General features: G+C 52.8%; 1 protein-coding gene across 1 annotated transcript; it reads left to right on the top strand.

Moving 5' to 3' along the window:
• The first annotated feature begins 1596 nt into the window (after positions 1-1596).
• LOC128826353 (uncharacterized) lies at positions 1597-26099 on the top strand. The gene is made up of 7 exons (XM_054009599.1): positions 1597-2543; positions 3467-3662; positions 5845-6730; positions 17742-17799; positions 18699-19472; positions 20800-20995; positions 24097-26099. Exons 1-7 carry the CDS (start codon positions 1827-1829, stop codon positions 24957-24959), a joined length of 3690 nt encoding a protein of 1229 aa, XP_053865574.1. The 5' UTR covers positions 1597-1826; the 3' UTR covers positions 24960-26099.
• The last annotated feature ends 809 nt before the right edge of the window (positions 26100-26908 follow it).

Genomic DNA, 26908 nt, shown 5'->3' with positions numbered 1-26908 from the left:
AGCGCCCAGGCTCCTGGTGTGCCTGTCTCACAGTGCCTGCATAAATCACTTTCACTGGCACATGAGCCCATTTGTAGAGTCACACATAGTCTCTAGTAACTGCTGAAATATTGCTTCCCTGGCCTGGCACAGAGCATTGGTCACTAGCTGGGGTCAAACCCAATTGGGTAAACTCTAGTTGGTGGGGTGTGGCGCAGGTGCATGGATTCAGCCACAGCTGTGTGCCAAGAACATTATGAGAACAAGCAAAGTGTATGGACCCTCTACTCCAGGTGCTGTATCTCTGGACCCCCCAGAGTGAGTGACCCCATTTTCACCAAAATCCTACCCTGGGCCCTGATGATTTTTCATGGCAATTTGTGCTTGTGTGTGGACTTCAGAACAGTTTTGAAACACATGTATCTGACAAAGTGGGTATTCACCCACGAAAGCTTATGCTCCAATACGTCTGTTAGTCTATAAGGTGCCACAGGACTCCTTGTCGCTTTTGAAACACAGGCTCTTAACATGCAGAGTTGGCTCCCACTTCAATATGATGTGGCAAAGGGCACCCCATGATAAGGACCCAGGTGGGGATGGGCTGGACTCTAATAAACTCCCTCCCCAGTTAAGGTACAGGCTTTAATACACGTGTTTGTGCAGGGCTGTAACCCCCTGCACATCACCCCCAGCCCATACAGGTCGCTCCCTGAGCCCCTCCAGCCCTGGGACCCCAGCTCCCTGCCCTGCCCCAGCACAGGCTCCTCTATGAGCCACTGAATAGCACCCCCCAACTTGTAACCCCAGCTCCCTGCCCAGGCCCCCGAGCCCCCCACAGCCCTGTAACTCCAGTACAGAGGCCCCCACACCTCAGCAGGGGAACCCCCACTTGCACCCCGGTAGGAGCTGCTGGGAATTGCCCGCGTCGGGCTGTGCCTATCCCCGTGGAGTGGGGTCGCACCGGGCTCCCGCTGAACCCGCTCCCGGAGACAGGCCCAGCTGGGCAGGGGGCGGGGCAAGACCTGACTGACAGCGATCGTCGCCAATCCCCGCGCGGAGGGATTAACCCTGCGCTGGCCGGAGCGGAAGCTCTTTGTCTGGGGAACCGGCCTCCCCCTGCGTCCAGGCGGGGCGGCGAGGTGAGGGGGGCGACCGGGAGCTGGGGTGATGGGTGGGCGATGGGCCTGTCTGTGCTGTGGGGCAGGAACTTGGGGTTATGGGTGGGGGGTGGGCAGTGGGGTGGGGGCAGGGCCTGTCTGTGCTGGGGGGTAGGGAGCTGGGTTATGAGGGGTGGGCAGTGGGGTAGAGGCAGGGCCTGTCTGTGCGGGGGGAGGGAGCTGAGGTTATGAGTGGGGGATGGGCAGTGGGGTGGGGACAGGGCCTGTTTGTGCTGGGGGACGGGGGGGGGTGGGCAGTTGGGTGGGGGCAGGGTCTGTGTGCTGTGGGCAGGGAGCTGGGTTATGGGGGGTGGGCAGTTGGGTGGGGGCAGGGTCTGTGTGCTGGGGGGCAGGGAGCTGGGTTATGGGGGGTGGGCAGTGGAGTGGGGGCAGGGCCTGTCTGTGCTGGGGGGCAGGGAGCTGGGGTTATGGGTTGGTGGGTGTTTGGGTGAATCATGACTAGGTCTCTCTTTTCCCTTCTGTTTGTTGTGATTCTGACTCTCCCATCACACAGTAACATCCTGATGAATTGTTTTGCTGCAGCCCCCCCAGGAGCCTGGACGTGTCCAGAAGGCCTGAGGGAGGGACGCAAGTTGGAGAACTAGAGCACAGACCCCAGCAGGGATAAGCTGGTCCCTGAAGACAGATCAGCAGCTCCTGGGTCTCCACATCCAGACTTCGTGAGAGAATATGGAAACGGCAGAGCCAACGGGCCCCAAAGCAGGGAATGAACTGGAGAGAGACGGGAAGGAGCCAGTCCTGGGATCAACCATCTCAGTAAATCCTCGATGGTCCCGCACCGGATGGCGACAGCTGAGGACTGAGCAGTGTGACAGGATGTCCCAGTATTGGAAAGATCAACTTCAGGAGGAGCTACAGAGCTTACGGACACCTGCTGAGGTTGTGCTGACATCAGTCCCTGCATCAAAAAACCCTCCGCTGCTGGATTTGACCCCAGAGGAGGATATTGAGGCCTATCTGGCTTCCTTCGAGCAAGTGGCTGAAGCCTGCCAGTGGCCCAGAGGAGAGTGGGTGACCCGCCTTGTGCCAGCCCTCAGTGGAAAAGCTCGGCAGGTCATTAGCAGCCTGGATGCCAGAGATGCTGGAGATTATGGGAAGGTGAAGACAGCTGTCCTGCGAGGGTGCGACATTGGCATGGAGACACAGCGCCAGCGCTTCAGGCAGTTCCGCTACCAGGAGGCCGAGGGGCCCCGGGCAGTTTTCTGCCGACTCTGGGAACTTTCCCATCGATGGCTGAAGCCGGAGATCCGCACCAAGGAGCAGATCATGGAGCTGCTGATCCTGGAGCAGTTCCTGACCATCCTGCCAGAAGAAATCCAGAGCTGGGTTTCTGAACATTGCCCAGAGACGTGTGCCCAGGCAGTGTCCCTGGCCGAGGATTTCCAGGTAGGACTGCAACAGGCGGGGATATGAGAGCAGCAGGTATGAGCAGGTGCAGGGGAATGTCCAGGGGGCTCCATTGGGCTCTGCAGGGAATTTGACGGGGCAGGTTTGGGTGCTGGGTGAACACAGGGAGTTCTCAAGGCAGGATGTGAGTGGGGCTTGTTCTGTGTAATCCTGCTCTCAGCACTGGGGTCGGGGCTGTCTGGGACTCAGGGCTCAGCTGGGTCCCCAGCCACAGGGATTTTCACAGCTCCCTGCTCTGCACACCCTGCTGTTCTCTCTGGGTATAAATGTCACTTTATACCTTATATACCTCCCTTTACTTTATACCTCCCTTATGCAGAGTCATGCAGGACCCTTGGGCAATAATTTCACTAGTACCTGCAGCTGCTGGGAGAGTGCAGTGGCCTCCCCCAACATCTGAATTGATACGGAGCCTCATTAACAGACTGGGGTCCGTGTGAATCCAGCGTGTGCTGTTAGGAGGCAATGCAGCATGGCCTGATCCTAGGGACCCAGCCCTGAGCATCCGCTGTGTTTCACATGCAGCCGACATGTCCGTGGGGTAGGGGTGTCTCCTGAGCTGCCTCACCTCGCAGGACATGAGTGGCGTAGTAGCTGCAGGTACTAGTAAAATTACCAAAGGGTCCTGCGTGACAGGGCATGGCTCCTTTCCTTCAGCTCCTCCCAGAGATGGCGTCCTGGGGAGCCTGCCTCTCCCTGAGGTCCAAGCTCCTCCCAGGCTCATACTTCACAGCCTCAGCCTCCCATTCCTGTTACCTATCCCATTAGGTACAGGACCTGCTGGCCAAAGCAGCTTCTTCCTGAGGAGAGGGTGCCCTTTGCCACGGGCACAATTCAGGTATGATTCCCCCCCCCGACTCCCAGCCCCTGGCTGCCCGGTGACCCATGTGGTTGGTTCCCAGGTCACAGTGCGTGTGAAGGTTGAGGACGTGACCCCAGAGGAGATGGATGCCCCTGAAGCATTATGGGAATCTCAGAGCACCCAGCTGGAGCCACCACAGCCCCATCCCGCATGGGGATCTCCGGAGGAGGCAGCACTGAGGAAGTATGAGCTGCCAGGCGCCCCTGGAAAGGGGCCCCGAGTTGGACAACAAATGGGTAACGAGCTCGTGAAGGGGACTGGGGCGGGTCTTCCCGGGGGCACTGCAGGGACAACGGGGAAGGGGGTCCCTCAGGCTGAGTGTGTGTGGAAAAAACAGGGGAGTGGCTGGCTCAGGCCGTGGGGGGCTCCCCAGCAGGATTGGAGAACGTGGGAGGCTGTGTGTGGGGTTAGGGTGGCCAGTGGGTGTCTCCTAGATGACAAGTGGCCCAGGCAGTGGGGATGGGACTGTGGGAGCTGGGTGGCCCTGTAGCCAGCATGGTTGTGAACCCTCCTTGTGTGGGTCCTATTCTGTGGTGTTACCCAGCAGGAGCTGTCTCCTCAAGGCCCATATCATTCAGGGCTTCCCATGCATCCTGGCCAGGTCTGGTGGAAGCCCCTTCCCTCACCACATCCATGGACTGAGCGCTCAGCTGGGAGACTGAGGCAGGATGGACCCTTCCTCTCCTCTGGGTAGTGAGTTAGGCGGGTGGTGGGGGTCAGATTCTCAGCAGAGAGGGTGTGATTTATTTTCTCCCAGTTCTGGCTGGCTGAGTGAGAATGAGGGGTATCTCCGCAGGAAGGGCCTGCAGGAAGCTCCAGGGATGTTATCGTGGAGGCCCAAAAGGAACGTGACCCAACCCTGGCAATAAACTGGAAATCCCCCACAGCTGTAATCTGTCAGTGGGGCACCGCCCGCCCTGCCCCCGGGGTAGCAATGGTGGGAGCTGTAGCATAGGGAGGGCTCAGATGTGTTTCCCACCATGTGACCCAGCTGCGGGGCTCTGTGCAGAAGCTGTCTGAGCAGAATATTTTCCTTGCCCCTATTGCAGTGCCTGCAGCTGCAATGCGTTTTCAGGAAGAGCACAGTGGGTTGCGTCCCCCGTTGCCTAACTCCTCATCCAGGTTGGGTAGCCCTTGTCAGCCTGAGACCTCTTAGCCGGTGTTAAATACCCCCTCACCTGTGACCACTATCCCTGACCTGGGGTGTGGGAGGGGGTGCGATGTGCAGGAAGGGGCTCAGGGCAGGGGGTTGGGGTGCAGAGTGTGGCAGGGAGCTCAGGGCAGGGGGTTGGGGAGCAGGAGGGGTGTGAGATTCAGGAGGGGGCTCAGGGCAGGAGGAGGCTCAGGACAGGAGGTTGGGGTGCAGGAGGAGTGTGGGAGGGGGCTCAGGGCAGGGGGTTGGTGTACGGGAGGGAGTGTGGGGTGTGGGGGGGTGCGGTGTGCAGGAAGAGGCTTAGGGCAGGGGGTTGGGGTGCAGGAGGAGTACGGGGTGCAGGAGGGGGCTCAGGCCAGGGGGTTGGGGCACAGGAGGAGTGCGGGGTGCAGGTGGGGGCTCAGGGCAGCGGGTTGGGGTGCAGGAGGGGTGTGGGCTGCAGCAGGGGGCTCAGGACAGGGGGTTGGGGTGCAGCAGGGGGCTCAGGGCAGGGGGTTTGGGTGCAGATGTGGTTCAGGGTGTGGGCTCTGGCCTGGCGCTAGTTACCTGCAGCAGCTCTGGGGTGGCAGTGGCACCCAGCAGGGCTAAGGTCGGCTCCCTGGCTTCCCTGGCCCCGTGCCGCTCCCAGAAGCGGCCAGCACCGCGTCCCTGTGACCCCTGGGGGAGGGCAGGGGAGGCAGAGGATTCCGTGTGTTGCCCTCACCTGCGGGTACCTCCCCCGAAGCTCCCATTGGCCGTGGTTCCCTGTTCCCGGCCAATGGGAGCTGCAGGGAGCGGTGCCTGCAGGCGAGGGCAGCGCACGGAGCCCTCTGCCCCCAGCCCTGGGGCCACAGGGACATGGTGCCGGGTGCTTCCGGGAGTGGCCAGGGGCCCACAGTGCCATGGGGGTAGCAGTCCCGTGGGCTGGATCCAAAGCCCTGACGGGCCGGATCTGGCCCACGGGCCATAGTTTGCCCAACCCTGGTCTATGGTCAGGAGAAGAGGGAAGAGAGAGGGGGAGCTTGGAGGGGAATTGAGGGGCTGGAGCAGAGGGAGAGGGAAATGTTGGGAGTTGAGGAAAAGCTATCGTGGGCCCTGGGTAAAGAGGAAGGAGAAAGTGATGTGGGGCTTCCTGCTTGTGCCCTTCCACAGCTCCCTATTTCTGCATGGCTGACTGTTTGGCTCTTCTTTGGGGTCTGTCCAGTGGAAGGATGTGAGGAGCCTCAGCCACTTCCACTTGGAAATACGAGAGATGAAATAATCTCTGGATTCTCTCTTCCATCCAGCAGATGCCAGGATCCTGAGCAGGACTGAGGAGCAGCCTCATGACGAAGAGCCTGAAAACCTTCAGCCCCCCAGCATCTCTCTGCGGGATTCAGGAGAGAGCATTAACCACAGACCTGAGCAGGAAGGAGCCTGCAAGAGGCAGAAGAGGAGCCCAGCGGGGAATGAGCCAGATCCCCTAGGGGAACGGGAGAGTGGATTCAGGAGACTAATCCAACCTCCTGCACCGGGGAGATCTCAGGCCACAGGGGACCTTCACCATCAGAACAGCGTTCACAGGACAGAGAAGCCCCATAAATGTCGAGATTGTGGGGAAAGGTTCTGGGAGAAGCAGGCGCTCACGGCCCACGGGAGAGTTCATGAGAAGGACAGACCATATCCCTGTCCTGAATGTGGGAAGAGTTTCAACAGACTGACCCATCTCAAAACCCACCAGAGAACCCACACGGGAGAGAAACCCTATTTCTGTGCCGAATGTGGGAAGAACTTTGGCCACCTCTCCACGCTCATTACACACCAGAGGCTGCACACAGGGGAGAGACCCTACTCCTGTGACGAGTGCGGGAAAACTTTCACCAACCCCTCGGACCTCAACAAGCACCAGCGCTCCCACACGGGTGAGCGTCCCTACCCCTGCGCCGAGTGCGGGAAGCGCTTCAGCCAACTCTCCAACCTGACGATGCATCAGAGGACTCACACACAGGAGAAGCCCTACCCCTGCGCCGAGTGCGGGAAGAGCTTCAAGTACCTGGCTTACCTCGCCATTCACGAGCGCTCCCACACCGGGGAACGGCCCTTCCCCTGCACCGAGTGCGGGAAGAGCTTCAGTAACAAATCCTCTTTGGCCCGTCACCTGAGAATCCATGCCAGAGCCGCAGCCATGGACAAGTGAGACCCTCCCAACAGAGGGCTCCGCTCCGGTCGTGTGTGTATAATAACGTGAAGCAGGGCCTGAGAGAAGCTAGCCCCATGCCCACGAACAGAACCATCCCCCTCACGGACACCAGGGGGCATGAATTGGGGCTTCACCGTAGTCCTCTGAGGTGTCCCAATTCCGGAACTGCCCCAGCAGTGACTTGCTCCTTCCTGCTTGAACTAGTGAGGAGAGGGCCACTCTAGGGGCTTGTCTTCACCGCAAATTAACTTCTTGTAACTCAAGTGTTCTCCCTCACTCGAGTCCCGTCCACATACAGTACCTTTAAGTGGGGTGCAGTGGTGCTGTGACCCCAAGTTGGCCAGCCCAAGGAGGGGGCATAGGCTAAAACTGGAGCACAACTCATCAGCTGCTAACACAGCCCCTCTGTAGTGTGGCTCCAGGCTTGTCACTTGCATATCACTAGTTTTCCAGGGCCTTCCCACAAGTCCCCTAGCGTGCCCAGAAAGGACAGACAAGTTCTCCCACTACTCACTGGGAAATGCGTGTGCCCAGAAGCCATAGCGCTGTACTCGAGGGAGCGCAGAGCCTGTGTGGGCACAGCAGCGTGGCTGTTCTCAGCCAAGCTTGGCTCACTCGGGAGGAGTCACTGGAGTGCAGATAACTCAAGTTAACTCTGTAGTGAAGGCAGACCCGGCGAGGCTGGCAGGCCCCAGTCCCAGTGGTACCAGGAACAGCACCACCAGGGGAAGGCATTGGGCCAGCTCTACCTCCTACCCCACTGCCAACCAGTTCTGCCTCTATGGCCCCGCACAGCCACCTTCTTCCACACTCTGCCCTATTCAGTGGCACCTAGCCTCACCAGAGCTTCAGAGCCCTCTATCATCTCTTCCCAGCAGCCGCGTGTAACCAGGGCCCAAGTCTGCTGCATTGACTCCCTGCCTCCCGCTCACCCGACTGGCTCTTCCAGCTGACTCTTATCTCAGCCTAAGCATTTACATTCTCTGTGTACTCTTCTGTACTTAGTCATTGCCCCCCGGTTTTCTGCTCCTATCCTGTTAACTCTCTTTAGTGCGTTGCGTTGTCCAGACCACACAGTTGCTCCTTGGCTCAGCTGCCCATCAGCACAACTGCTGATTCAGTTTTGTTGGTGTGAGATTTTGATCAGGCGACCCCAATCCTGCACTGAGCTCCACATGGGCAGATTCTTCTGGAATGCTGCCTGGCTACTGGGGTCCCCATGCGTAGCTCAATGCAAGATTGGGGCCTTAGTTTTAAATCTTCTGATCTTCCCTACCTCATTGGTTGCCCTTCTGAATTGCTGGTGTTTTTTATTTATTTCCTGCTGATTTGATTGTAATGTACTGAAGAGCACTCCTTGTCAATCAATCACTGCTCTGCACACTTAATTACCTCTCTCTCCCTGTTCCTTTGACTCAGTTAAACCCACTCTTGATTTGGCCCTTGTGTAGCTGCCCATTGCCATTCTCACTGTTGTCGCCCTGGCTCCTTGCCCTGTCGAGTCCCAGCTCACTGTAATGATGTTTTATCAGTCTCCCCGGATGGGTTTAGTTTCTGGCTGAGAACAGGGACACTTGGTAACACACGTGATCCAAGGACAGCCCTTGTATCTCCAGCTGCAGCCCGGTGCTGCTTTGCTTTTCTCACTGCAGCCCAGCCAGCAGTACACCATGGGAATAAGTGGCCCAGCGATTCACAGGGGCAGTTTTACTGTTACAGCGTTTACATTGGTAAGTGAAGAACACTTGCCCATCTCCACATAAGTGCTTCATTTCCTTGTTGGGGAGGCAACATTCGGAGGAACCCAGCCCAAGATGTTGCAGGGGGAAGAACCAGGGTAGCCAGAACCTAAGAATGAAGGCCCAGCATCTTTGCATCCACACTGAGTGCCTGAGAGAGTTACTCTTACTTGGGAGCAGCCGTTCTGCTGTTCCCATGTAGATGATGTGATATTCTGTAGTTTTGGGCTCCATGAGCCAGCAAAGCAAAACCAGAGTTTAGACTTCAACTTCCACTGGGGATGGTGAGTCCTGTGTTTTGTGACTGGATGTCTGCTTCCCTGCAGCTCCAGAGGAGCTAAGGAGTGCACAGCACACAGGCCTCATGTACAGTTGGAAAATGAGGACCTGTAATTCATCAGTGTAGCCCTGTTGGCAGAAGCAACAGTGGAAGCTGTAGTGTAGACAGGACTTTGGCATTGTTACCACTGTGTCATCAACCCCTAACCAGCAAGTGAGCTGTCGGCCAACTTATCACTTTCCAAACACCGACTGAAGAAGCTCTGATGGAAGAAATGGCTCTGAAGGCATCAGGGAAGATTTGCAGGCTTCTGCTAAGAAATTTCAGGGCTTCAGCCACGACCTGCCCCTTCCTGGATACACACCTTCAACACTGCTCTCTCTGGGTCACTACCTCTCTATGCTTCCTCTCTGGACTCTATGTGAACCTAAGACTGGCCACACTGGATCAGACCAATGGTCCATCTAGCCCAGTCCTGCCTTTCCATAGTAGCCAATGCCAGGTGCTTCTGAGGGAATAAGCGGAACAAGCAATCATTGAGTGATCCATCCCCTGTTGTCCACTCCCAACTTCTGGCAGTCAGAGGCTAGGGACACCCAGATCATGGGGTTGCATCCCTGTCCATCTTGGCTAATAGCTGTTGATGGACCTATCCTCCATGAGACCAACTATAAACTGAAGTGACTGTCAGATGCTGGGTTCTGCCATATCTGAGGAGCAAGGAAGAGGGTGTGAAGCCATCTCACTGGGACAATAGCCTTGCAAACAGATCAGAGGTTGAAACAGCAAGCTCAGCAGAGCAGCACAAGGGTGCTCACCTGGTCCCCCAGGTCCTGGCAGGGGTGGGAATGTAACACCAAAAGCTAGCAAGGGGCTCTGGGAAGATTGTAAAACTGTCTGGGGAAAACCTTGGAACACCAAGGGCAAGAGGCACCAGGTGCATTATTGTCACTATGGGCTTTGGCAGTTGTAGTGCCCAAACTTTAGATGGGGCTAGGTAGACCCTGGTCTTATACATCAGAAGGGACCTGACTCAGACTGATAAAGGCTTAAAGCTTTGCTCGTCCTGGGTGCAGGTTACATGGGATGGGAGGGAAACCCTGTAACTGCCACCATCAGGAAAAGGGAGAAAAATTATGTGCAGGGTCCTGTGTTAGAACCAGAGGTGGTCTGTTGGGCAAATGGGAGGTTCCAGGGGACAGCAGGGACCCTAGGCCTCAGCCCCAGAATCCCCCATCCAAACAGCAGTGGCAGCAGCTGGAGAAAAGGTGGAGAAGACAGGGCTGTGTGGATATGACCGGTGTATTCTGGAGACAACACCCTCTGCCTGGAAGATTCACGGGAAAAGACTGGCTGTACCCCAGAACAATTCGTTAGACGGGGCATCTGTTTGCAACAGACTATTAATACCATGACCTCTCTGCTGGTGAGATTATCAGGCCTCAAGTGCCCCAACTTCTTTTCTCTACTGGACAGAAGAGAGGTCATCGCCTGTAGGGCCAATCCCAAACATTCAACAATCATGAGAGTGGCTTAACGATCATGAGATTTAAAAAAAAATCCAAATTTTCCTTCTGGGTTATGAGTCTCCCACCCCTGAGTAAGTCTGAATGTACCAGGATCAACATTTAACCAGAAGTGCACAAGCAATAATGCTCTAGTTCAAACAGGAATTAGTTCAGGGAAGTCCTATGGCCTGTGTTATGCGAGAGGTCAGACGAGAGGATCACAGGGACTTCTGGCCTTATAATCAAAGACTCTATGAACTTCTGGGTCAGCATCTCCAAGGGGGACTCCCCAGGCCCCCTCCTAACCTCTGGCTTCAGTCCCATTGAAAACACTGGGAGATGGTGGCCATTTTGACTTATGGGCAGCCCCACTTCTGCATGCAAAGGCTGTAGGAAAAGTGTGGCCAGATTGACTAAAGGCAGTTTGTCTTCATCCCTGTTGAAAGTAGAGGGAGGTAGTGGCCATTCTGTGTAGTGTAAATCTCGCACAGCAGATGCCACAAATCACAAGAGTGTGAGGAAACACCAAATAACACCAGACTCGGGGTAAAATGGGCAAGGTAACTCTGAAACAGTCTCATCCTCCTGGCTGATCATGAAGAAAAGGATGAGGGATGAAAGGGGCTCCTACCAGGCCTTGGTCAGGGTGGGTGGGAAGCTCTGAGTGACAGAATCATAGAATTGGAAGGGACCTTGAGAGGTCATCAAGTCCAGTCCCCTGCACTCAAGGTAGGACTAAGTATTATCTTGACCATCCCTGACAGGTGTTTGTCCAACCTGCTCTTAAAAATCCCCAATGATGGAGATTCCACAACCTCCCTAGGCAATTTATTCCAATGCTTAACCACCCTGACAGGAAGTTTTTCCTAATGTCCAACCTAAACTGCCCTTGCTGCAATTTAAGCCCATTGCTTCTTGTCCTATCCTCAGCTGTTAAGAAGAATAATTTTTCTCCCTCCTCCTTGTAAGAACCTTTTATGTACTTGAAAACATGTCCCCTCTCAGTCTTCTTTTCTCCAGACTAAACAAACCCAGTTTTTTCAATCTTCCCTCATAGGTCATGTTTTCTAGACCTTTAATCATTTTTGGTGCTCTTCTCTGGACTTTCTCCAATTTGTCCACATCTTTCCTGAAATGTGGCACCCAGAACTGGACACAATACTCCAGTTGAGGCCTAATCAGCGCGGAGTAGAGCGGAAGAATTACTTCTCGTGTTTTGCTTACAATACTCCTGCTAATACATCCGAGAATGATGTTTGCTTTTTTTGCAACAGCGTTACACTGTTGACTCATATTTAGCTTGTGATCCACTATGACCCCCAGATCCCTTTCCGCAGTACTCCTTCCTAGACAGTTATTTCCCATTTTGTATGTGTGCAACTGAATGTTCCTTCCTAAGTGGAGTACTTTGCATTTCATCCTATTTACTTCAGACCATTTCTCCAGTTTGTCCAGATCATTTTGAATTTTAATCCTATCCTCCAAAGCACTTACAACCCCTCCCAGCTCGGTATCATCCACAAATTTTATAAGTGTGCTCTCTATGCCATTATCTAAATCATTGAAGATATTGAACAGAACCAGAACCAGAACCAATCCCTGCGGGACCCCACTCATTATGCCCTTCCAGCATGACTGTGAACCACTGATAACTACTCTCTGGGAACAATTTTCTAACCAGTTATGCACCTACTTTATAGTAGCTCCATCTAGGTTGTATTTCCCTAGTTTGTTTATGAGAAGGTCATGTGAGACAGTATCAAAAGCCTTACTAAAGTCAAGATATACCACATCTACCGTTTCCCCTCTGTCCACAGGGCTTGTTACCCTGATATGGGCTATGAGGATATGACACATGCTGGGTGAACAGCAGACACAGGAGGCGGCCTTACTGCAGGTGGCCAAGCCATCATTCACCTCCTATGCTCAGCCCGTCTTCCTTGTGGGGCATTGGCCTTCTATGAGACATCTGATTCAACCTGGGAGCTCCCCAGAGAGATACACCCCCACCTCTTCTCAATCTCAGTGTGAGCACCCTCCATAAGCACAGTCACTTGCACGACCACACACACCCTGTGACCTGGGCATAAGCCAGATATGTCACCGTGGAGCCAGAGCCTGAGAATTACAGAGGAGAGGCATATCTACAAGGCACCACTGGCAAAGCAGTCCACCCACCCGCAGGCAGAGGAGCAGTCCATCTCCTATCACAGTGGGGTACTTTGACAAATCAGTGCAAGGAGGAAGAAGGGGATGAAGACTGGGGCTCAGAGGAGAAGGCTCCATTTCTGCCCTAGTAGAGTCTAGGAGCCTCAGAAGTTCTTCCTCACTGAGGCCCAAGCCAGAGAGTTACAGGCTCACTCCAAAGCCAACTAACGCCCTTGTGATGGCTGGTGCAGGAGCTACAGAGGCCAGCCCACAGGATTTATGCACTGTCCCTATGTAGAAATCTATAAACTGTGATCAAGTCACCCCTTAACCTTCTCTTTGTTAAGCTAAATAAATTGAGCTTCTGAAGTCTGTGACTGTAAGGCAGGTTTTCTAACCCTTCAATCATTCTCATGGCTCTTCTCTGAACCCTCTCTAGTTTATCAGCATCCTTCTTGAATTGAGGTCTGGACACAGTATTCCAGCAGTGGTTATACCAGTGCCAAATACAAAGGTAACACAAACTCTACACCTACTTGATAGCCAAGGATTAAGCCCTTTTGGCCACAGCATTCCCCTGGAAGCTCATGTTCAGCTGCTTATCCATCATGACCCCCAAATCTTTTTCAGAGTCACTGCTTCCCAGGATAGAGTCCCCCACCCTGTAAGTGTGGCCCGCATTCTTTGCTCCTAGATGTACAGCTGGCTATATTAAAACACATATTGTTTGCGTGCATCCAGCTCATAAAGCAATCCACTTGTAGGGATAAAGAAGGGATTCCCCCACTCCCCAATGTATTATGGGAGGGTTTTGCTATCCCCTTCATCTGAAGCATCCTAAAGCATGGCTGGAGATGGGACACTAGGTGAGCTGGGTTGAGGTATTCTGTCTCTCAGGTGCTTGACTGGCTGGTTCTTGCCCACATGCTCAGAGTCTAACTGATCACCATATGTAGGATCAGGAAGGAATTTTTCTCCAGGTCAGATTGGCAGTGACCTTGGGCTTTTGTTTTTTCCTTTGCCTTGGCCTTTGCCTTCCTCTGAGTGAGTCACATGCCAGGATTATTTGGATGTATCGCACGTAATCATTTCTCTGCCATTGTGGGAGCCTCAGGTACTGGTGTACCTTGATCCTTCCTATTATCTGCCTGTGCAACGTAATAGTTGAGTCTCCTCAGGACTGTAACACTTTGGCCTAATTTTAGGTATTGAGTTTAGAGTGTGGGTGCTGGGTGGTGCTGGTGGCCTGTAGTATAGAGGAAGTCAGACTGGATGATCTGGTGGTCAATTCTGGCCTTAAGGCCTATGGCTGCATGACCTCCTGTATAGCACAGGCCAGAGAACATTCCCCAAAATAATTCCTGGAGCAGATATTGTAGTAAAACAGCCAATCATGATTTAAAAATTGTCGGGGATGCAGAATTCACCACAACTCTTGGTAAATTGTTCTAAAGGTTAATTCCCCTCGCTGTTAAAAATGTATATCTTATTTCCAGTGTGAATTTGTCTAGCTTCAACTTCCAGCCATTGGATTGTGTTCTACCTTTCTCTGCTAGCTTGAAGAGCCCTTTGTTAAATCTGTGCTCCCCATGTAGGTACTTATAGCCCGTGATCAAGTCCCCCCTTAACCTTCTCTTGATTCAGCTAAATAGATTAAGCCCCTTGAGTCTATCACTCTAAGGCAGGTTTTCTAATCCTTTAACCATTCCTATGGATCTTTTCTGAATTGTCTACAATTTATGTACATCCTTCTTGAATTGTACACACCTGAACTGGACATAGTATTCCAGCAGCAGCTGCATCCAAGGATCACATTAGCCTTTTTTGCCACAGTGTCACATTGGGAGCTCATGTTCAACTGACTATCTACCACAACCCCCAGGTATTTTTTAGTACCACTGCTTCCCAGGACAGAGTCCGTTCCCCTCACCCTGCCCGTAAGTCTGGCCTGTGTTCTTTTTTCCAAGATGGATACATTTACATTTAGCCATATTAAAACACATGTTGTTTGATTGTGCCCAGGTTACCAAGCGATGCAGCTTGTGCTATACCAGTGACCTGTCCTCTTCATAATTTACCACTCCCTCAATTTTTGTGTCATCTGCAAACTTCATCAGTGATGATTTTGTTTTTTCCAAGTCATTAATAAAAATGTTAAACAGTGTAGGGCCAAGAGCCAATCCCTGCAGGATCCCACTAGAAACACAACCATTCAATAATGATTCCATGTCTATAATTACATTTTGAGATCTATCAGACAGCTTTTAATCAATTTAATGTGGGCTAAATTTTATATTGTTCTAGAATTTTAATCAAAATGTTGTGTGGTACCAAGTCAAATAGCTTACAGGAGTCTAAGTATATTACATCAACACTATTATCTTTATCAACCAAACTTGTAATCTCATAAAAAAATCAAATTAGTTTGACAGGATCTATTTTCCATAAACCCATGTTGATTGGTATTACTGTAATTATGTTAACTGTTTATTACTCAAGTCTCATATCAACCGTTCCATTATCTTGCCTGGGATCGATGTCAGACTGACAGGCTTATAATCATCTGAGTCATCCCATTTATCCTTTTTAGATATTGGCACAATATTGGCTTTCTGTGTGTCTTCTGGAACTTCCCCAGTGTTCCAAGACTTATTGAAAATCAATATTAATGGTCCAGTGAGCTCCTCAGCCAGCTCTTTTATAACTCTTGGATGAAGTTGTCTGGACCTGCTGATGTTAAAATGTCTAACTTTAGTAGCTGCTGTTTAACATCCTTGTGAGATACTAGTGGAATGGTATGATGACGCGTACAAACTGCACACTGAAGAGCAAGGTGTTAAGGAAAAGCTCCGGGCCCAGGCAGCCCCCCCACAACCACACCTGCAAAGCATGAACAAGCTGGAGGAGGGGCTTGAAAGGAGAAGCAGAGGAGCTCAGAAGGAGGCAGGCAATGGAAGGGAGCAGATAGCTGCTCTAAATTCTTGGGAGAAATACAGCCCAGGAGCTCATTGCCAGAGACTTGAGCAAACCTACAAAAAAGAGGCAGAGGACTGATTGTGCAGGTCAGAGACTTTACTTGAGACTTTTTGATTTACACTGTGGGGAAAAGTATCAGAGGGGTAGCCGTGTTAGTCTGGATCTGTAAAAAGCAACAGAGAGTCCTGTGGCACCTTTAAGACTAACAGATGTATTGGAACATAAACTTCCATGTCACATGCATCCGACGAAGTGGGCATTCACCCACGAAAGCTTATGCTCCAATACATCTGTTAGTCTTAAAGGTGCCACAGGACTCTCTGTTACTGTGGGGAAAAGGAGACTTGTGTAGGAAGTGGTTGGGGGAGGGGGCTGATTAGCACCCCAAGGTGCAGCGCGTAATTGCCCACCATTGGGCCCTGGACTGGAGCCCGGTGGAGAGGGCAGTGCTTCCCTACCCATTCCAAGAAGACATGAGAACAACAGGAGCTTCACCTTGGGGAAGAACCTACCTGGGGAAGACCCTGACCGTTCAAGGGCCCAGACCCACAAAGTCCCCGTGCTAAAGGGAAGGACTGGAAACCCTTGAAGGTACATTGAAGGACAGGATGATATTTGCAACTGAGAGGTGACCTGCCACACCCCTGCCTGCTCACTAGGCAGCACTGTTGGTGGTGTTCCATCTTGTACAAATCCAAAGAGTGTTATCACCTTATGATGAGACTATATCATCTGTTTTTTCCAAATACAGAACAGAAATATTTATTGAACACTTTTGCCTTTTCTGTATTGTTACTGATATTTCTACCATTTCCATCTGGGAAGGGACCGATACCACTGTCAGGATTCTTTTTGTTCCTACTATAATTTAAAAAAACCTCCTCCTTATTTTCCTTAACTCTGCTAGTGACAGATTTCTCCCTTATCAGTTTTCTACAGTTCCTAGCTTCTGATTTATATTATCAACTTCCTCTTTCTTCCATTTGTGATCTATCATTTTTTGTTATTTATAGCTGCCTTCACTTCCCCTGTAAACCATGTCGGTTTTTTAAACAATATGGCCTTCTTCCTCGATTGTGGCTTTCCAGGCATCTAGTAAAGTGTTTTTAAATACTAATTATCATTCAAGTTTTTCCGATTAAATTCTTTCTCCCAGCTGATTTGGCTTGTAACTGTTTGCACCTTTGTGAAACTGGCTCTTTTAAAGCATTATATATATAATTACTGGTCTGGACTGTATTCTATTTGCACATTATAAATGTGATCATACCATGACCACTTGTACCTAAGCTACCATTAACTAATAGTTCTGTGATCAGTTCCTCTTTATCTCTCAAGATGAGGTCCAATATATGATTCCGCCATGTTGAATGCAACACTTTTTGACTTAGGAAATTGTTAGCTGTAATGTTCAGAAATTCCAGGAATGTTTTAGTAATGGCAGCATGAGACTTCCAGCTGTACGTTTCTCAGATTAAAGTCCCCCATGATCACACAGTTTTTCTCTCTACTACACATTATAGATTGGTGCACGGCAGCTGGTGTCTTTGAGTAGCACTCAGCCCCACTCAGTTCCATTTGTAGCCCTTTCCTCAGGGCTTTGTTTATTCTCCAACATACAAACAGAAAGCAAGCGTGGAGTAATAAAAGCAAAAATAGTTGTGTTCTGGGCTGAGGCTCTGGGGCCACCTAGCCTCCAGTAGCTAAATGGGAAGGACCTCCCTCAGTTCAGGGGGGTTCACCCTCTCGGAGCCTTCGGATACAGCCCCAAGAAAGTGTACTCTCAGCTCTCTCCTGGGCCCTGCCTCCCTCAGCTACCTGGACCCTCATTTATAGCCTCAAGCTAGGAATCAGACCCAAGCCCTAGGTGCTGTTCAGCTGGGTTAGTTGTTTCCCAGCACCTGCCGGATCAGCTTCCCTCCAGGGCCTCAAAGGGGCAATCTGTCCTGTTACAGAGCACGAGGAGCTAGTCATCCAGTACCCTAGTGTGATTAGAGGGGCTGTAGCAGACACCAGCTAACACACATTGTGTGCATTACCTGGACATGATCCATAAGCATTCCGGATCATTTTCTTCTGTGTTACCAATGATTCAGAAACAGGCAATCCCATTTTGGACATAGAGTACCCCTCCCCCTCTGTCCACTCCACCCTTCCCAGATAGGTTGTACCCACGGATTCAGCACTCCAGCCCCGGGAATCGTCCCACCAGGTGTCAGGAATATCAACTAGACAACGTAGGCTCACACATGAGCCATTCCAATCCCCTATGTGTTGCCCAGGCACCTAGCACTAGTGGCTAGGCAACGAAAGCCGTTCTTCTCTGAGTCCTTCATTCATTTGTGCTCAGCAGCTCGACTAGACAAAGCCCTGTAGCGGGAGATGGAGAGACACTGGGTCCTGCCTCGGAGGTAGGGGAGTTGGACTAGATGACCTCTGGAGGTCCCGTGCAGCCTGAGGTTTCTAGGCTGTGATGACTCCCTCTTTCCCGTTACGCCCGCTGCAAGGGGCGCAGAACGAGCAAGGCTCTACCGACAGGTCCCAAACCAGCGCCTGGTTTCCTCCCTGCAGCCTGTTTCAGCAGCGTTTACATGAGCCCTAGAGCAGGACGGGGATTGCAAATCCCATCCAGAAGCAGCTGGCAGCGCCTGTGCACCTGGCGCCGAGGGCCGGACCCCAGCCAAGCACCGCCCCGCTCTCCCGGCCGGATTCCCCCGGGCCGAGCTGCGCGGCCGGGCTCCGCCCTCCCTGCTCGCAGCGCTGTGCAGACGCCAGCTCCGGCCGTGGGGCCGGCTGGGAAGCAGCGGAGGGAGCGCAGGGAAGGGTTAAGCCGCCTCTCCAGCTGACTGACAGCGATGGTGGCCAGTCCTCGCCGTGCAGAGGGGGGATTAACCCTGCGTTCGCCGGGGGGAGTTCCTGTCTCCCAGTCCCTGCTGGGAAAGGAGCCGCTGCGTTTCTTTGTGTCGGGAGCCCTACACTCCCAGCCCCTGCGGAAATCGGGGGTAGGCGAGGGTCAGAGGAGGGGAGTGGGAGCTGGGTGGGAGCGGAGGGGACAGCCCAGTGGGTGTTTGGGGAAGTTGAGGCAGGGTCTCTTTTACCTTTTGTGTATTGTGGGTCACTCTCCCGTCACACAGGAAAATCCACATGAACTGTTTTGTTGCAGGTTACCCAGTGTTTCCAAGAGGGGCCCGAAGGAGGGAAGCAGGTTTGAGAACTAGAGCCTAGACCCTAGCCGGGAAAAGGCCGAACCCCAAAACAGAGAGCGGTTGCAGAGCAGGCGGGCCAACTTCCCCTGCACCTCCAGGTCTAGGCTCGGCTGCAGCAGGTGGGGCCCACTAAAGAGAAAATGGAAAAGCGAGATCCTCTGGAACCAGGACCGGGGAAGGAATCCGAGCGGGCTGCAAAAGATCCCGTTGTGGCACCCCCCATAACGGTAACTCCCAGATGGTCCCGAATTAGACTACACCAGGTCAAGACAGAGCCACAAGAAGGGATGTCCCAGCAACGGCAGGTGCTGCAGGCCCGACAGACCTCTCCTGAAATTGTATCAGCTCCAGACCCTGCCTTGGGAAACCCTCAGCTGCCACAGCTTGAGCCAGAGGATGACATCGAGGTCTATCTGGCTTCCTTCGAGCGACTGGCTGAAGCCTGCCATTGGCCCAGAAGAGAGTGGGTGACCCGACTCCTGCCATCCCTCACTGGAAAAGCCCAACAGGCCATTAGCAGCCTGGATGCCAGAGACGCCCGAGACTATGGGAAGGTGAAGGCAGCCATCCTGCGAGGCTGCAACATCAGCACAGAGATGCAGCGCCTTCACTTCAGGCAATTCCGCTACCAGGAGGCCAAAGGGCCCCGAGAGGTCTGCAGCCGCCTACGGGAACTCTCTCATCGATGGCTGAAGCCAGAGATCCGCACCAAGGAGCAGATCATGGAGCTGCTGATCCTGGAGCAGTTCCTGACCATCCTGCCCGAGGAAATCCAGAGCTGGGTCTGGGTACGTCACCCGGAAACCTGCGCCCAGGCAGTGTCCCTGGCAGAGGATTTCCAGCTGGGACAGCGAGAGGCTGGAGTGTGGGAGCAGCAGGTGAGAGCAGGTGCAGGGGAATGTCCATTGGGCTCTGCAGGGAATTTGACGGGGCAGGTTTGAGCACTGGATGAACATAGGAATTCTCAAGGCAGGACATGAGTGGGGCTTGTTCTGTGTAATCCTGCTCTCAGCACTGGGGTCTGGGCTGCCTGGGGCTTAGGGCTCAGCTGGGTCCCCAGCTACAGGGATTTCCAGAGCTCCCTGCTCTGTAATGCTCTGCAGATCCTGGTGTTCTCTGGTTTGTAAGTGGCACTGCCTCTTTAGTATGCAAGGTCACTCAGTACCCTTCAGCAGCCCTTCTTGGGGATGATGGTGACAGGACGACGACCTCCTCAGCATTTGACCTGGTAGAGATGCCGCCGTAGCACACTGCAAGCAGAACTGGTCACTGGTTTGAAATATGCTATTAGAGAAGCATTTCTTGCTTGGGGCTAGATGCTGCTCACTTGGCATGTGAGCCAGGGAAGGGGCAGTTTCTAATCACAATAAATGGACCCCATCTGAAGCCCCAGGGCAGGTACCCAGCTTTGCCCAGACAAAGGTTCAATGGATATTTTGTGCCCAGGGAATTTTCAAAGTTGGTGTCGACTGTGCCCAAGTTGACCAAATGCCCAGGAACGTTGCATGGGGGGCTCAGGACTGAGCAGACTTGGCCACTAAGTATACAGCACCATATGCACTTGGCATTTAGCTGTCATTAGTACATGGCAATTTGCAATTGGTATACAAACATGCTGTAAACAGACCCTGATGGAGAGAGCGAGGGTGCAGGGCTCCCACTTGGACCAGACACCAGAACTTCTGCCCTCATTGTACCCCCTGGAGGAAGGGGTGTGGTACCTCCCTCTGGGGCCCTCCCCCAAGCCACTGGTGGTGTCCGCAAGGCCCAGCACTGAGGGAAATTCTCCACTGCTGAGAATTGCTGCACACCGTGGTGTCCCTCAGGACAGCTGTGGGTCTGTCACCCTGCAGATCAGAACCATGTGGAAGCCCACTAGGCTCGCAGGCTGCGGAATGCCATGTGTCTGTCACGTCCCCAGTGGCAGGGATGTACAGTACTGTGCAGTGTTCAGTACTGACCCTGACTGGCAGGACTCCTCTTGGTCAGCCTCATTGGCTCATCACTTTGGGGGTGAGCCTTCCCACGTGTATGCCTGTACTTTGGTGTGGAAGACCCTCCAAGTCCTATTAACCTTGGTAGGGGTTGGGGGAGCCTTCACCCTGGGGTGGACCTCTTTGCTAATGGGGCCTTTTAGATATGACTCTTCCCCCCCCGTAATTCTCAGGCCCTGGTTCCACGGTGACCCATGTGGTTCCTTCTCAGGTCACAGTGCGTGTGAAGGTCGAGGAAGTGACCCCAGAGGAGTCGGAGACCCCTGAAGCATTATGGGAATCTCCGAGCTCCCAGCTGGAGCCACCACAGCCCAATACCACGTGGGGATCCCAGGAGGAGGTAGAATGGAGCAAGTACAAGTTGCCACATGCCCCTGAAGAGGAGATGGAAGCTCTACAGGAAACTGGTAATAAGCCATGTAGGGGGTTAGGGGTGCCTTTCTGAGGAAAGGGTGTGTGGAGGGGATAGCTTGGAGGGGAGAATTGGGGGAACTGCATGGCTCAGAGGATTTATAGTGAGGTGTGGACCCATCAATCTGTAGGTTAATGCACAGCAGGATTGGTGCCTGCGGAACAGGCCACATAATCGTGGTAGGTCAATCTTGGTGGCGATTGTGGGCTTCATAGCTAACAGGAACCTTAGTTCCCCGCCTTCCAAGGTCTCTATGTGAGGCACTCACAGGTGGGATCGGTGTTTCAGAGGAAGAGCCTATGGAGGCTGATGTCTCGTGTAACATATGGAGTTATGGATACAATGTGGATTGCACTCTGGCTGCCCCCAATCACGTGGCTGCCTTCTTCTGCCATCTCTTGTGTCTCCTGTTCAGGATCCTACCAAGTAGGTGCCTTCTCCTCCTGACCCACATCCCTCAGGCCTTCCTGTGCATCCTGACACATTCCTGGAATGAGCCACTTCCTCCCACCCATCCTCTAGATGCTAATATGGGGAGTGAGAGCAGAATTGGCACCTCCTAAATTGCTCCCCAGAATGTAGAGGGGATTCAGACCCTGATGGTCTCCTCAACAGAGGCACCATGGTTATTTTCTTACTCTTCCAGCAGATAAATGAGAATGAGGAGAATCCTCAGCAGGAAGGGCCTGAGATAGTGAGCTCATGGGATGTTATCCCAGAGGGAGCCTGGCGTCCATCCCTGGAGCAGCCTCTCTGGGGGTAGCCAGGGTGGGGCCGTAGTACAGAAAAGGCTCAGGCATAGGTGCCGACTCTGTGGGTGCTCCAGGGCTGGAGCACCCACAGGGAAAAATTGGTGGGTGCGGAGTACCCACCAGCAGCTCCCCCCCGCCTCCGCCTCCTCCCCTGAGCGGGTTGCCACGTCCTGCTTCTCCCCCCTCCTTCCCAGCGCTTGCGCCGCGAAACAGCTTTCGTGCAAGCCTGGGGGAGGGGGGAGGAGGAGGAGGAATACGTCATGCTTGGGGGAAAAGGCAGAGCTAGGGTGGGGATTTGGGGAGGGATCCAATGGGGCAGGGAGGGGCCGGAGTCGGGGCGGGGCCGGAGTTGGGGCCGGGGTGGGGGGCACGAACCCCACCGGCACCAACAAAAGTTGGCGCCTGTGGGCTCAGGCATGTTTCTCACTGTCTAACCTGACCCAGGGGCTCTGTGCAGACACTGTTGGGTGGGACTGTTCACCTTTACAGAAATGTTCTGTCCAGCAGGTGGGTGCTCCCTGACTTGGCTTATAACAGTTGTGGACCCTTTCCCAGCCTTTCTTATAGCCCCTACTGCTGACTTGCCTCCTGTGCATCAAGTCAGGTGGTAGGTTTCCCTCCTCCGGTGGTGGCATCTTCTCTGTTCACCTTCCCCTCCACCTGTGTCTCTCCCATTCAAGGCATCCTTTGAGGAGCCGCTTTCTTTGAGGAACCTGCTGAAGGGAGGGGAAGAAATTGCTGGGGTTTAGTTCTCTCTGGCATCATTATTTTATGTTATCACTGGGCCTCTCTTCCATAGACCCTTAGCAGGTGCTACCAGGCAAGTGGTCTCATCAAGCAGCCATCACAGCACTGTTTGCTCTGGGAGCAGTTACCCCTTCTGGGCATGATGATTGGGCAGTTTTCTGGGCTCCTTCCAGGTTTTCTTCAGCAGATGTGTTCAGCTGTTCCTCCACAATCTAGCAAAGGTGCTAAGTCCCACCCAAGAGATCCCTATTAGTAGGGGAGGTCCCACCCCCAGCTGTCCCTGACCCTTCTCAGGCAGCTCTAGGACTGTCCTGCTCGCTCTCATGCACCCAGCGTAAACTCCTGTGATGCACTAACTGTTATAAGGGTTGATCTGCAGAGCTGTCTAATCATGCCTTGGGCAGTGCCATATCCAGCAAGGCTGGTAACAGCCAGGTGGATAACAGAGAAGGGTGCTCCCTGTGATTCCTGCTGTGCCAGGCTTTTCCATTCCCACCCTGGCTGGCCCGTAGGGGCTGGGGGAACAATCTGATGCTTCTCTGCCAGCCTCACTGCTTCTTGTCCACTGGGAGGCTGATGCCCTTTGCTGGTCTCAGCATGTGCAGCCATCGTCCTAGTCAGATGGCTCCCCAGCCTTTCCCTTGTGCCATTCACCTGGCTGCATTCAGTATCTCTACAGCCACGTCTGTCTACTATCTGTCTCACACAGACTCTCTCCAGGAGATGTCAACAGGGACCCAAGCCCCTGCATGTAGCTTCCTTCGGACACAGCTTCCTGGGACAGATGGCTGCTGTACTGGTGTCCTCTGAGGCAATCAGTCCATCACCTCTGGTAGTGCTAGGTTCCAGGGCCTTAGCAGAGAGGGCTGAGTCCAGGCTGCATGGCTGTTTCTCATGGCCAGTGCTGAGTCCTTGCTATCCACGTTTTGGCAGGGGGAGTGCAGGAACCGCAATTCACCCCCTCTCTGGGCTTAGTGCTACATTGGAAATGTCTCTGAGACACTGATGTAAGTGACACAATAGTGAAGTATTGCCTAGAGCATGTGATCCAGGATGGCACAAGCATTACTGGGCTGATGGGATGGGGCATCCTGGGCTGAACACTGTCTCCAGGCAGCGGTAATGTTGGGTCATGGAGCCTCTCTGATTCCTCCCCACAGTATCAGGTGCCTGCAGTGTAACACACGGAGACCCAGTTTGTTTCCCTGGCATAGTTCAGCAGAAGGGCTCGCGTATGGTTAGTATCTTTATGCGGATTTTTGTAGGAAGCAGAGGGAGCTTGATTGCCTCCTACTGACACCTAACAACAGCTGGGAAAGGTTCTGTAGAATGGAGCAGACTAGTAAAGAGTTTGGCCAGTGCTGTCTGTGTGGATTGAGCTGCAGAAAGAAAATTGGGGAGCTGACAGGAAAGAAAGAAATGGAAATCACAAGTGAGCCTCTGGCCCCTATTTCTGCATTGCTGACTGTGGGGCTTCTGCTGGGGGTATCTCCTCTAGGGTGGGACCTGAAGCTGCCTCAGTCACACCTGCTGCCAGGATAAAAGTGATTCCTCCTGACAACAGCAGGATCTCACACAAATTCTCTTTTCCACCCAGCAGGTGCCAGGATCCTGAGCAGAGCGGAGAATTTGGGAGAGCAAGAAAACTTAGATCTGGCCCGAACATCGCAAGGTGGATCAGGAGAGAGTGTCGCCTGCAGACTTGAGCGGGAAGAAGCCTGCAAGAGGCAGAAGAGAAACTCAGCTGGGAACGAGCGAATTCCGCCAAGGGTGTTCCCACAGCTCCCTGCTCAAGGGACACCCGGGGCCGTAAAAGATCTTAAAAGCCAGGCGAGCAGCGTTAACAGGATGGAGAAACCCCACAGATGTCGAGACTGTGGGGAAAGGTTCTGGGAGAAGCAGGACCTCATGGCCCATGGGAGAGTCCATGAGAAGGACAGACCCTATCCCTGTCCTGAATGTGGGAAGAGCTTCAACAGACTGACCCATCTCCGAACCCACCAGAGAACCCACACGGGAGTGAAACCTTACTCCTGTGGGGAGTGTGGGAAAAGCTTCGGCCACCTCTCCACGCTGACCACGCACCAGAGACTGCACACAGGGGAGAGACCCTACTCCTGTGCTGAGTGCGGGAAAACCTTCACCAACCCCTCGGACCTCAACAAGCACCAGCGCTCCCACACGGGCGAGCGGCCCTACCCCTGCGCCGAGTGCGGGAAGCGCTTCAGCCAGCAATCCAATCTGACAATGCACCAAAGAAGTCACACCGAGGACAGACCGTACCCCTGCACCGAGTGCGGGAAGAGCTTCAAGTACCTCGCTGATCTCACCGTGCACGAGCGCTCCCACACGGGTGAGCGGCCCTTCCCATGCCCTGAGTGCGGGAAGAGCTTCAGTAACAAATCCTCTCTGGCTCGTCACCAGAGAATCCACGCCAGAGCCGCAGCCAGAAACAAGTGAGACCTGCTGGCCAAGAGCACCACTCCAGCTGTGTGTGTATAATAATGTGAAGTAGAGGAATGGAAACAGTTAGTGCAGGAACTGGGAGAAATCAGCCCCCTTCTTCCAGTACCAGTTCCATCTCTCCCTCACAGACCGCATGAGGTGGATTAAGAACCATGAGAACAGAGGGTGGCTTCACCTTATGCTCTGAGGAGTCCCAACTCCTGAAACCCCTGAGCAGGGACTGCTCCCTTACCTACTCTACTTAGCAATTGAGCAGCCTGTCTCTTGTGTCCACAGGAACATCAGTTAATCTGCTCTGGTTTCCCTGTAGCTTCTCTAAGGGCTGGTCTGAGGCCTACTACAGGCTCTCTGTATTTCTACTGTTTTGGGGTGGGGTGGGGTGTGTGTGTGTGTTTGTTATAATCTAGGGACTTGCCCAGGCTGTGAGCAGGTCACTCGAGATAGGGAAGGGATTTCTCCCAGGGGTTGGGAGGCCTAAGATCTCTCAGCTCTATGAGGAAAAAGAACCAAAGAATTCCTCAAGGGCTGCTGCTTATGTCAAACTCACGAGGTGACATCAGACCCAGCACTGCTGGGAACTGTGGATCCAGGGGGAGGTGTTTGGCCACATCTGTGTCAACCAGCTCTGCCTCTGTGGCCTGCACAACCACCCTCTCCACACTCCAGACTTTCCAAGCCCTCCAATGTCACTCTGTAACTATGCCCAAAGTCTGCCGCATCATCCCATCTCCTGAGAGGAGCTTCCTGCTATTTCCTGTCCCAAACTAAGCATTTATGTTTGCTATGTAATTAATTGTGTGTGTTTGTTCATTGCCTCATTAGTTTGCTGCTCCTGCCCTGCTCATTGCCATGTTAACTCTTTATTTACTGCTCTGTCTCTGCTGTGTGTGTGTGTGTGTGTGTCCATACTGTGTGACTGCTCAACTGCCCATCAGTACAACTATCGCTTTAGCTGTTTCTTCTGAGATTTTGAGCATGTAATCTTGATCCTGCAATGAGCTCTCCACAAGCAAGATCAGGGCCTTTATTTTTATTGACTGACCTACCTCGTCTGCTGCTTTTCTGAATTGCTGGTATTTTTTAGTTGAATCGTGTGAACAGTCATTGTAATTAAGTGAATAGTGTTCATTATTGGTTATTGCTCTACATACTTAATTCTTATTAGTCACCTGACATGGTCTAACTGCATTATTATGTCCCTTAATTAGCTATCCTGTGTCATTTGCCCTTTGTCTTTTTTGTTTCTTGTTATCTGCAGTCCTGACTTCCCAATCACTATAATGATGGTTTATCAGACTCCTGGGGGGTTTCAGTTTGTCGAACAGTATGGGAGAGAGGCAGAAATTGGGACGACGGGGGAGGGGAGACCTCAGACACTTAGAGGGGAGACTGAGATGTGCATCGAGACACTGGGCAACATGAGGATCAGTGGTGCAGCCTGATCTGGATCCTATGTGCTGAACTAGGTCACCCTGTTGCAAACAAGATATTGCATAACTAGAGGAGGTTCAGAGAATAATGAAGGGAATAATCAAGGCCTGGAAGAACTCTCCTATGAAGAGAGATGGATAAGATGGGGGTTGTTTCCCTTAGCAAGGAGATGAATAAGAGTAGGCAAGATAATAGCATATAAAATAACAGGAATAAAGAAGATAGATCAGGAAATTCTCTATTCTCCTTGTCTCATAACACATAAACGCGGGGACCCTGAATGAAACTAAAAGGGGGCAAATTAGATGAATAGACTCTAAGGCCAATAGAGACTATCAGCTAGTCTGTCCTACTGCCCAACACACGTCACAGAACCTCACCCAACCACTCATGTAATAGGCCCCTAATCTCTGGCTGAGTTACTGAAGTCCTCAAATCTTGACAAAGACTTCAAGTTACAGGGAAGCCACCATTTACTCTAGTTCATAACCCCAAGTGACCCATGCTGTAGA

The sequence above is a fragment of the Malaclemys terrapin genome, chromosome 20 (assembly GCF_027887155.1).
Source record: "Malaclemys terrapin pileata isolate rMalTer1 chromosome 20, rMalTer1.hap1, whole genome shotgun sequence".
Lineage (NCBI taxonomy): Eukaryota > Metazoa > Chordata > Testudines > Emydidae > Malaclemys > Malaclemys terrapin.
Note: the sequence above shows the minus strand (reverse complement) of the source record. Positions and strands in the feature narration are given on the sequence as shown.

Bases quoted from the DNA above. Each gene is read 5' to 3' on its own strand.
- LOC128826353 (XM_054009599.1), top strand. From the start codon at position 1,827: ATGGAAACGGCAGAGCCAACGGGCCCCAAAGCAGGGAATGAACTGGAG. The intron at 3,663-5,844 runs GTAACGAGCTCG...TCTTCCATCCAG, and splicing joins CCGAGTTGGACAACAAATGG to CAGATGCCAGGATCCTGAGC. The intron at 20,996-24,096 runs GTAATAAGCCAT...TTTTCCACCCAG, and splicing joins GGAAGCTCTACAGGAAACTG to CAGGTGCCAGGATCCTGAGC.